This window comes from Athene noctua, chromosome 3 (assembly GCF_965140245.1).
Source record: "Athene noctua chromosome 3, bAthNoc1.hap1.1, whole genome shotgun sequence".
NCBI classification, from domain to species: Eukaryota; Metazoa; Chordata; class Aves; order Strigiformes; family Strigidae; genus Athene; species Athene noctua.
The window spans coordinates 83,627,271-83,638,487 of record NC_134039.1 but is presented as its reverse complement, the minus strand read 5'-3'; the positions used below and the strand labels follow the sequence as shown (position 1 = coordinate 83,638,487).

The following is an 11,217-nucleotide window of genomic DNA, read 5'->3' as shown; positions in this document are numbered from 1 at the left end:
CGGAGACACTTCCCGCCCCCGCCGGGCCCGGCTGCGCGCATGCGCGGTGCGGGCGCGCTGACCTTCAGCGGGGCTGTGGTGGAGGCGCCGCCATGTTGGCCCGGGGGGCTGCGGTCGTGCTGTACCAGCCGCAATGGTAACGGGGGGGCCTGCGGGTCGGCAAGGGTCCTCTGGGGAGAGGGATGGGGATGGGGGTGCGTCCCGGCGGGGAGGCCGGGGGGCTGGGGCCGGCCCCGGGGGTGCGCTGAGGGGGTGACGCTCCCCTCGGCTGTGTGGTGCCTGGGGGTGGTGGGGCCGCCGCCCGGGCCAGCCCGTGAGGTGCTGCGAGCTCCAGCGTGGCTGGCATAGCGGTGACCGTGAGGCTGAGGAGATGCGGCCTCCCGGGGCCACGGCGGTGACCTGCCGGGGACGGAGGCTCCTTCCTCTCAGTCTGTGGGTGGGGGGCGAGGGGGAGACGGGGGCTCGTAGGGAAAGGCGCTCGCCCGGGGGTGGAGGTGAATGGGCGAGGCGAGAGGGAGTAAAAAGGACAGCTTCGTAGATGACAGGCGCTGCAAGGAGATTCTGTTCTTGTCAGGGAACGTTGTAAGCCTCTTCTGCTTCGTTTTAATCGTTTGAAAATCGTTTGGCCTCAAATTGAGCCAGGGAAGGTTTAGACTGGATATCAGGAAGCATTTCTTTCCAGAAGGGGCTGTTGGGCGTTGGAATGGGCTGCCCAGGGAGGTGGTGGAGTCCCCATCCCTGGAGGGGTTTAACACTCGGGTCGACATAGCGCTGAGGGATCTGGTGGAGTTGGGAACTGTCAGTGCTGGGTTAACGGTTGGACTGGATGATCTTCAAGGTCTTTTCCAGCCTAGACGATTCTGTAATTCCGTGAAAACTGTTACATTTTTTGAAAGTTGTACCCTTCTGATGCCATGTCGTTTGGCCTTCATTTACATTGTGCCGTTATCTAAGGCATGGATAATGTATTAAGTGATATATGCTGTCACAGGATATAAGGAGAAAGGAGGAAGGTCTGGATACAAGGCATGGTTTAGAGTGGCTTGTCCCTACTAGAATACTTTTTAAGAAACAGCAATTCTTAATTTTTTATTCCACTGAAAGGGACCTGCCCTTGACAGGTGTTGGTTTGCTGGAGAACGAGTGAACTATCCTAATTTCTCCTGCATTTGCTTTCAGGGGCCAAGTCAGGAATATGGCAACTCTAAAAGACAGTAAGTACTGCTTTCATTTGCTTTGGAGAGAGGGAGAGTGTTGCAGGAAAACCATATATTAGAATGTAATTTTGGTTAGCCTCTGTCAGATAAACTGCTTGTGATACACCATAGTACTGCTATATGAGCCTCCAGTAGTTTGTATATTAAACAAGTGTTTTTTCAGAAAAGGCATTGCTTAAAATGGTTTTAGTGCTAATTTAGATGTCATTTTGGCAAACCAGTAGTTTTACTCAAACATAATATTTATAAATAACTTTGTCATATATTCTAAACCAGATTTTTTTCTCACCTTTAAGAATTAATTTCTGTTGTTTATTTCCCTGTGTGTTTATCCAACATAGGGGAGAAAAAGGCTGACAGAATGGTTCCACTTTGGTAATGGTTCTTTAAGCAGCTCCTTGTAGGTTCTTATACAGGGATATTGTCTTGGAATTGTGCTAGTCTTTAGGACACCTGTTTTGTTTTCTTTTTACACCAGTATTTTTATGAATCTCGTTTTTCTACAATCTACACAGAGGAGGAAGTTTATTCTGTCTCATCCTATTGGGTCTCTCCCCTGCCCCTTGTTGTCTGGGAAAAGATAACAATATACCTCAAATGATATATTTGTGAAACAGATAGAAGTGGAAGGAAAGAGAATAGTAAATAGGTCTTACATTGGGCTAAATATTAAATAAATGTTATGTCTGGAGGAAAAAAAACATCTGTTGTAAAGGTGCATTTGGGTTAGCCACATTACTGCTCTTAATACTTTCTTAGTGTAAATATTAAGGTCTTTTATGAGGTTTATTTGTGCATGGTTTGTTTATTTATTTTTTATTCTTTGAGGAACTTGGCAAGATAATTTTGGATGGCTGTTGCTAGGATTTTACTCCTTGGTTTTGATGTCATTATGCCCAGTACAGCGCATGACCTTCAACTGTTAACCTTGTAGTTACCAGGCGTTTGAAGTCCATCAAGAACATTCAGAAAATTACAAAGTCTATGAAGATGGTTTCTGCAGCAAAATATGCAAGAGCTGAGAGGGAGCTGAAGCCTGCTAGGGTCTATGGAACAGGAGCACTGGGTGAGAGAAGACTCCTGCACTGTTTGATGTGGGAACAGAAGAGGAAGGCTTTCATGGTGGTGATAAAATGCCTAGACTTTTTTAACCTTTTGTTAGATTTTACCCAAAAGAATTTGTGTCTCTAGGCCAATGTCCCCTTAACTGTTCCTTTTAAGTAATTTACGGAAAGTGAATTTTACCAGTTGTAATGTGAAATTCATTATGATTTCTGATTACTTTTTTAACTTTCTGTGGTTGTTAGTCATAAAAGCACCACAACACAGACTTTCTGGCCTGCTTCTATCTGTTACTGGAATTGTGTCCTATCTCTAGTGTCTACAGCTACTGCCAGACCACCTTCTTGTGAACACTTGGGCTGCACGTGCTCCCGAGGCAGTGGACTTGCACAGTGAACTTAATTAAGTAACAACGCCGTGTGATAGCCCGATGCAGAGATGTGGCTGGCTTTGAATTGTCTCTTTGTCACCTCTGGTCAGATCATAGGCAAGCTTGAATGACTGTGAGGGAGACAAAATTCATCTGGCTGTGATTTGTAACCCCTTTAGAAATGTTTACATTGAATAATTCAGAGGTATTTTGGTATGACCTATTTGCTTCCTGACACCCTTGAATAACCTATCCATCTTTTTTTTAGCTCTCTATGAGAAAGCAGAAATAAAGGCACCGGAGGACAAGAAGAAGCACCTCCTTATTGGTGTGTCCTCTGACAGAGGTCTTTGTGGTGCTATCCATACATCCATTGCTAAAACCTTGAAGAATGAGATTACCAACCTCTCAAACGCAGGGAAAGAAGTCATGGTGGTCGGAGTGGGTGACAAGATCAGAGGCCTACTTCAGAGGTAAAAAGAAGGGTTTGGTTTGGTGGTTTTCTGTGGTAGAAAGTTCAAGATGGCTTGGAAAGCTGTGTGGTGTTCACAGGCAATTGCATTTAATGAAACTGCTAGATTCAAGTTCTTTTAAAAACAAAACAAACCAAAAAACCTGCAAATATTCCAAGATGGCTTTTGATCATCTGGACATTTGTGAAACAGCTGCCACTGCATTATATTTTTGGAATAAAAGTCTGAAAACTACCAACACTAGCATTGCTACATATGTGTTTATCATGAAGCTATCGTAATAATTAAACTGAAAAAGAAGCAAAATTCATCTACGACCCTAATTCAGTAAACTGCTTAGTTTTGAACACTAGTAAGTTACTGGGACTCATTGCCTCTTGGTGCCACATAATTGTACTTTAGAGCATACACTTCTTCTAACACAGATGTGGTATTGCTGCAGGACACATGGCAATTACCTACTGCTGACATTCAAAGAAGTGGGACGGAGACCTCCGAGCTTTGGAGATGCTTCGGTCATTGCCTCAGAGTTGTTAAACTCTGGGTATGAATTTGATGAAGGCTCTGTCATTTACAATCGGTTCAGGTAAGATTAAACTGAAGCTGCACTAGAAAAATACTGGGTAGAAGGCTTCGAAAGAGCACGTTGGCCTGACTGATTTGTACACATTTACTTTATTTCTGGAGGAGTTGAGTGCATTTTGGTGTGTGTGAAGAGCTGATTATTTTTTTTTAATAGCTGTGGTTGGAATTCTCGTATTTGTATGGTGGGTGCTTTTATATTTACAGTCAACACATCATTATATCCACGTGCTATCTGAGATCACTTCATTGGGATTATTGCAGAGCTTTGTGGAATTGGAAGGCCAGAATTTGTCTATTCTGATTTTATTTTAAGCACCCAAGTTAGGGTGAGCTGAATTGAAGAGCCTGTTAACGCTCTTTTTATACAGGTCTGTCATCTCCTACAAGACTGATGAAAAACCAATCTTCTCCCTTGAAACAGTTGCTGGTTCTGGTAAGTAGTTAGCTAGAAATCAGCAGTTGGATGAAGTGATAAATCACAGAAAATGTACTCTGAACGTGGGAATATAGTATTAAAACATCTTATTATGGTGCATGTATCTTTAAGTTTAACACTGTCTTGGCACTCCAGGGCTGAGCTGTCAAGGTGCTGTGGGGCAGGGAGGTTAAAAGGAGAGGTGGTATTAATTTTAGTTTGAGATTCTCTCTCAAGCAAGAATTGTGCATATACAAAACACTGTCAAGATCAATATTTTCAGCACTGAACAGCCTGGGTATTGAGTGACTTTGCACTACTCAGTAAAAATACCCCAGAATGTTTCTGCAGCGTTATCTGGGAAAGTTAAACATAATACGTCAATAATGTATTTGGCCTTGATCAGAATCTGACTTCCCTAATAAATTGAATTAAAACATATCAAATACTTAACAAAATTTTAAATAGCAGAGTAATTATGGAAGTACACATAGTATGTAGAGAAAATGCCTCTGCCTTAAGTAGAGAAACAGGGTAGCCTAGTAGTCTTTCACATGGCAGTGTATTGTTTTACTAGAAGTAGTACATCTTGGATTTCTCTTAAGTCCACGCTCTCACATTTTACAGAAAGCCTAAGTATCTATGATGACATTGATGCTGATGTGCTGAGAAACTACCAGGAATTTACACTAGCAAATATTCTGTACTACTCCCTGAAAGAATCCACCACCAGCGAGCAGAGTGCTAGGATGACTGCTATGGACAATGCTAGCAAGAATGCTTGTAAGTCTACACTGTGGGCTTCCTGGGACTTCAGTATGAAAGTAATGACCTCCCTTTCTGTAACTCTTTGCTTCCAAAATGATAAGAAATGAGTTGGTTTCTCTCTTCCATTCCATTTTGAGTCTGTTTTTTTGAGCCAGTTGAACTGAGATTCTTTTCTGAACATGTGAACCTTGTTTAGTCCCTGGAAAGCTGGATTGCTGTCAAGTATATGAGAAACAAGACTAGGTAATTGGAATAACAAATTATTTAATAAGAATATGAAATACTACACTGATCTTGTAATGGCCAAATATTCTTCACATTCTTCTCATGTGTCTGATCTAAGGATTACCAAAGCTTTTATAAACCTGTACCTGCTTGTGAGCCAAATGTAATTAGTACTGCACCGATTTAAAGGTGGGGAAATGGAAACAGTGGTGAAATACTTTACCACCTGTCATGCAGCAAGTTGAGAATATACGAGTATTCCTTGGAAGGTGTCCAAAGTGAGTGCAGTGCAGAGTATGTAGTCGGTATTAGTGAGAGACAGCTAATAGTTTTTAGTGTGGTATGGTGATAAGACTTCAGCCTTAAGAAGGTAGTGTTGCATAAATGATACTAGTGACTGACTGAAGCCCTTGTGATGTGCAATTGGGCTACTGGGAACTGTTGGTGTGTCTCTGCTGATTGCCTTATCTTGAGAGAAAGAGATACCTTCCACGTTTTTGGTTTTTTTTTTTTAAATTGAAAAAATCTGTCTCCCTTTGCTTGAACAACAACAGTAACTTGAAAGAAATACCAGTGTAGTTAACTGACAGTGAAATCTAATTTAAAAGCAGATAATGCATGCTTGTGTTATGTTAAAATAAGCTGTGTCATACTGTGGTATTTACTAGCCTGTCAGCTGGTCTTCAGTTGTTTAACTCTGATGCCTCAAGTCAAATTACCAAGTTTCTAAATTGTCTACAACAAATTAGGAGAAAAAAATGAAAAGTGTGGTAAGCCTCTTGATCGTTTCCAAGACTGATTTTCTGTTTGTACAGCTTCTCTTCATCTGTATTTGTATACTTATATGTTGAAATTCCAACCTTAATTTTTTCTAGCTGAGATGATTGACAAATTGACCTTGACGTTCAACCGTACCCGTCAAGCCGTCATCACCAAGGAGCTTATTGAGATCATCTCTGGTGCTGCTGCTCTGTGAGTACCTGTACAGTCGTGAAATAGGAGTCGTTGCAAAGTCGAGTATGCTTGTATGTCCTGCTTCAGTCAGGTTAACGGGGAGGTTAGGGCATGTAGGTCCTAAAACTGAAGGGAAGACAATCCATGGCATGACTATCGAGTTTTACAGCTTGCGCAGTTTTACTAACCAATGTGAAGTTTGGCAGTCTTTTTTGGCCAGAGGAAGTTAAAAAGTTGGTAAAATAGATCTTTAGACTCAACACACATCCTTGCCTGAACAGGTGGTGGTTTTCCTCCTTTTTGGAGTTCAGTGGATTTCCCCCCTGCTCCTCCCTTCTACCTGGGCCTCTCCTACTGTCTGCTCAAACAGCCCAGTAGTGTCGGGTTGGATAAATCAGCCTGTGCTGGTGTTCATAAGCTGAGAGTTTGAGGGTGGGGGTTGGAAAGAGGGAATTTCCAGTCTGTTGGCACTGAATGTGTATTTTACTTTAAGTTGAGTATTTTGCTTATTTCCCTGAGAAAGAAGTTTTGTGAAGGTGTGTACTGCAGGTTACAAATGTGTGGGCTTAGACCACAATCTGTAACTGCATGTAGTTAATGTGTATTACATTTAACAGCTAAAAATTCGTGCTATACTCGGATGCAAATACCTGTGTTAATATGCTGTGTGTTTACAAAAAACCCAGAATACACAATATATAGCGGTTACGTGCTGTATTGTGCTCCTCACAATACATTTGTGGTCATAAATATGTGCATATTTTTGCCTGAATTTGCATGAGTTGCTTCCTAACCTGCTTGTTCTGTTTTCTCTCGTAATACCATAACCAGGGATTAATCGGAAAAAGCGGTACAGCCAAATCCAAGAGGTAAAGTTATGAAATAGAAACTAGATTGTATTTTAAAATGGTTTAACACAGATAATCTTGAAGTCACATGAGGAAGTTGGAATTCAGTGTTGTTGGTGAGACAAACTCCTCTTTTCAAAGGGCTGGGAAACTGCCCACTGCTAGTTTGAATCTGTCTGAACAAAAAGTTATTAAGGGTCAGTAATTTATGCAAAATAGCATACATCCACATTTCACATAGTTTTCTGTTTTTTTCCTGTGGTACTGGATTCATTTGCAATTACTAATTCAATCTTTTTCATAGTGCCCTAAATACAATGGCTTTAAAATGTCTGTATGTAAGATTGTACCTAAAGAGGTTTCTGTAGCAAAATAAGCATATTCAAAACTTCAGACTTTAAGGAAAAACAGACTTGATAAATAGTTTGGGGAGGGGGGGGAGGTAAGGAATACTAGTGAGTTGAAATAGAGGAGGCAAAAGTTTTAAATAAAACCCCAAATAATTAAAAGGATTTTAATTCGCTTCAATTTTCCTTACAGGTGAAGAAGAGCTCTTCTGAGCATATGGTGTAACCTGACTGTGTCTATATTAACAAGACTTCTCTGTTATTTTGTGAAGAAGTTGGTAAAGCCTCAGAAATCTGTGAATTCTTACAATAAACCATCTACATGAAACAAATGTTCATGGTTGTCTGTGGAGCTCTTGGTGTCTGAACATCTGGATGTGACTTGGTTACTGTTTGAAACGGAATTTTTCAAAGCTGTGCTCTACATTTTGTAATGTATCTGGCATGCAAAAACATCTAAGCATGTGTTTCTTCATTTGAAGAGTGGAAGAGATTGACTGTCTTTGCCTGGTGTTTAAAAGTGTTGGTTTAACGTACGTTGTCCTGCGTGCTGAGGGAGGAGGCTGTGAAATAACCTCTGCGTTGTGCAGTTGGAGCATGGATCTCTAGCTTATTTGAATACCGTATTGGTACTATTTCTAGATGTTCATGTTCTAAAATGATCTGATCTATGCGAGTCATTTGTGCACATTGTTCATATCCTGGTCAGTGTGTGTGTGTATTTGCGTGCTATAAAATACGGTACCACTGCAGTTCTCAGCCCTTGCTGGGCACGACAGGAATGTGAGAAAGGATAAAATGTAGAAAATAAAAGAGTATAGCAGAAGTGTAAGAAAGAAATGGCAGTGGTGCCATAGAAGTAGAAAGCTGCCCCTCCCAGTTTGGCAGACAAAGTGAGAGCCTTGAAGGGCTCAGTAATGACATGACAGAAACTAGAGGAGGGTTTGTAGGTCTGGAGAAGGGAAATGGCCTTGAGCTTCACAGCGATCTGTGAGTGAGACACGGGGCCAGGCGTAAGCAGCCACCCTGGTGGGTTGAGTCGGACCTAAGTCAGCTGGTCTAGAAACCCTACAATCAAGTGCTGAGCTTGAGCTAATGTTTCCTTAGAGGCAACTTGTTGGCTTAATGAAGGGATGTGGGGATGCTGCCCTGTAGCTTTCGGTGTGCTGCCTCTGGGTGTATGTCACGATGTGCACGTGGGTAAGGGAAGCAGTAGCATGACCTGAGGTGGGATTAAGAAAGAGAGAGCAGATTTGTTACATGTTTAGAAAATGCTTCTAATGCCTTCCTTTAGGGAGCTACAGTTCTAACGCCGCTGTTCACACAGCGGCAGGTGGGTTGGAATGGGGGAATTCAGGGAGTACTAAAATGTGGGAAGACAAATGAGGCACTGGGTGTTGTGATGGTGTAGAAGTCCCTGATCTGTGCAGTTCTCATAATCTGGAGCCTGTAATTCTTTAAGTGTAATTTTATTTGTATTTAGAACCTCTTTTAAATCATGTTTCATCTTCTTTTCTACTTGTATGGGAAGGACTGCTTTGAAAGTGCAAGCCTGTTAAAGTTGAGAGCTAGCCCCATTGTTTAAACATCCTTTTTTGAGATAATCCTGATGATTTATGTTCCCCTTTTCCTCTGTAAATTTATCAACCCTCTCTATTCTCTTCCCTGTGAAATAACATCCTTGTTAGGGAATAATTTAAGGCTACTGCTGGTTTTCTAATGCAGCTCCCACCATTTCCCTGCTCTGTGACAGCCTGTGAGCCAGGTCCATAGCCCTAGGGCCAAAGCTTTCCCACCATGTCTTGAGTTTTTGTGGCTGCCTGGGCTGCTGTCATCACCTTGTGAGCAGCTGCTGGGCTCAGTGGGACAGGCAGCCATCCGTCACCGTCATCCCAGGTGAGAGGGATGATGTGTCGTGCCAAGCACAGAAGCGCTGCTCTGTGTGAAATGGTTGGCAAAGCAAAAACTGCTACATGGGCCCTGGGCAGGACCTGCCTGGATCAGCAGTGGTGTGTCCAGCCAGATGGGTCCATCAGGGACCCTCCTGCTGTCCCCAACACAACTGACTGTTCCTTCCTCGTGTCTGTCCCATCTGTCATGTCATCCCCGTGTCCTTTAGTTCCTCTCAGGTAAGGAAATCCTTTCTGCAACCTCCAGCCTTCCCTTCTTCCCCCTTTCAAGACAGAAAGGATTACCTTGTAGCGTGAGTCAGGTCGATGTACCTAAGGAGTAGTGTTTCCACAGAGGGAAGTTCTTTCCAAGTCCTTGAATCCAATGTTCATAAAATTACGGGGTGGTTTGGGTTGGAAGGGATCTTAAAGACCATCTAGTTCCAACCCCCCTGCCATGGGCAGGGACACCTTCCACTAGCCCAGGTTGCCCAAAGCCCCGTCCAACCTGGCCTTGAACCCTTCCAGGGAGGGGGCAGTCACAGCTTCTCTGGGCAGCCTGTGCCAGGGCCTCACCCCCCTCACAGGGAACAATTTCTTCCTTAGATCTAATCGCAATCTGCAGTTTTACAGTTTAAAACTGTCACCCCTCATCCTATCCCTACACCCCTGATCAAGAGTCCCTCCCCATCCTGTAGCCGCTTTAAGTACTGGAAGGCCGCTATAAGGTCTCCCTGGAGCCTTCTCTGCTCCGGGCTCGACAACCCCAACTCTCTCAGCCTGTCCTCACGGGAGGTGCTCCACACCCCTGATCATCTTTGTGGCCTCCTCTGGACCCACTCGAGCAGGTCCGTGTCCTTCTAATGTCGGTGCCCCCAGAGCTGGAGGAAGTACTCAGAGAACGTCATTTACTGTGGGAAACGCAGTGACAGCGATGGCTGCACAGGGCTGACATCCGACTCCTCCACTCAGCTGAAAAAAAAAATCAATTAGGGCCTTGGATAAATTATTTTGACCAAGAATTTTCATCTTTCGGGTAACACGTGGCATTGCTGCTTGTTTAAATGATGTGCCTGGATCCCGCTCTCCAGCACAGGCGCTGCTCGGCTGCTTTGGGCCTGCGGGGGTGAAGGGAGCACCGGCGGTCCCTCGCTCCCGAGGAAGCCCAGCCCAGGACTCGGCAGGCTCCGGAAGCCTTCCTGACACCGACTTTTCCTCACGCCGCTGTAGGAACCCCCGATTTCGGGGTTTTTTTGGGCGACTCGAACCGCTCCGCCCCAGGGCCCGCCCGCCGCCGCCGCCGCCGCCGCCACCAGGGCTCCGGCCCGCCCGCCCTGCCGAGGGCCGAGCGCTCGATGCGCCGCGCCGCGCCCCGCTCGATGCGCTCGGCGCTGGAGTGGCGCGGCCTAGCGCGGGCGGCGGGGAGGCGCGGCGCCAAGATGGCGGCGGGCTGTGCGTGAGCCTCCCGCGGCCCTCCCGGCCCAGGGCGGGCGGCGCCGCGCCGCGCCGAGCCGGCATGTGCGAGACCTACTCGCGGTGGCTGCTGCGGGTGTCGGTGGCGCAGATTTGCCAGGCGCTGGGCTGGGACTCGGTGCAGGTCTCGGCCTGCGATCTCCTCACCGACGTGCTGCAGCGGTACCTGCAGGGGCTGGGCCGGGGCTGCCACCGCTACTGCGAGCTCTGTGAGTGCGGGTCGGGCCGGGTGTGGGGGGCAGCGCTGTGGGGAGAGGGGCTGCGGCAGAGGACGTGGTCGTTGCCGTCTGCACAGGGTCCTGTGGGTGGCCCTGCCTGAGCAGGGGTCTAGACCAAGTGACCTCCATGAGTCCCTCCCAGCTTTGGCCGTTCTGTGAAGGGAGGCGGCGGAGCAGTGCTGTGGGCCGGAGGGAGGGCAGGCCGGGGGGAGAAAGGCTGGGGGGGTAGCACTGTGGAGGCATAGAGAGGGTAGCTGCGGGGTGGGAGGCTGTAAGGCAGTGCTGGGGGGTTGCTTTTCAGAGGGAGAGTCCTGGAGATGTGGGCTGTGGGGCAGTGCAGGAGGGCATGGGGAGGTGGCCTGTGGGACAGTTC

The 11,217-nt window shown here is 45.8% G+C and overlaps 2 protein-coding genes across 4 annotated transcripts in view; both read left to right on the top strand.

The window, feature by feature from the left end:
- Positions 1-17: 17 nt before the first annotated feature.
- Positions 18-7,600, top strand: ATP5F1C (ATP synthase F1 subunit gamma). Of its 2 annotated transcripts, XM_074903518.1 has the most exons (10): positions 18-136; positions 1,180-1,214; positions 2,152-2,283; positions 2,918-3,122; positions 3,565-3,708; positions 4,076-4,140; positions 4,750-4,905; positions 5,991-6,087; positions 6,901-6,938; positions 7,458-7,600. In XM_074903518.1, the coding sequence occupies exons 1-9, from the start codon at positions 93-95 to the stop codon at positions 6,905-6,907; spliced, it is 885 nt and encodes a 294-aa protein (XP_074759619.1). In that variant the 5' UTR covers positions 18-92; the 3' UTR covers positions 6,908-6,938; positions 7,458-7,600. The 2 variants fall into 2 exon arrangements, with proteins under 2 accessions (XP_074759619.1, XP_074759620.1); XM_074903519.1 differs by lacking the exons at positions 6,901-6,938; positions 7,458-7,600 and having other exon boundaries at positions 5,991-6,091.
- Positions 7,601-10,578: 2,978 nt separating this feature from the next.
- The window catches only part of TAF3 (TATA-box binding protein associated factor 3), a 125,423-nt gene continuing 124,784 nt past the window's right edge, over positions 10,579-11,217 (top strand). The window contains exon 1 of one of the 2 annotated variants that reach the window (XM_074903515.1): positions 10,579-10,835. In XM_074903515.1, the coding sequence (XP_074759616.1) occupies positions 10,670-10,835 (166 nt within the window). In that variant the 5' untranslated portion in view covers positions 10,579-10,669. The remainder of the gene's footprint in view (positions 10,836-11,217) is intronic. The other variant, XM_074903516.1, reaches the window with a different exon arrangement.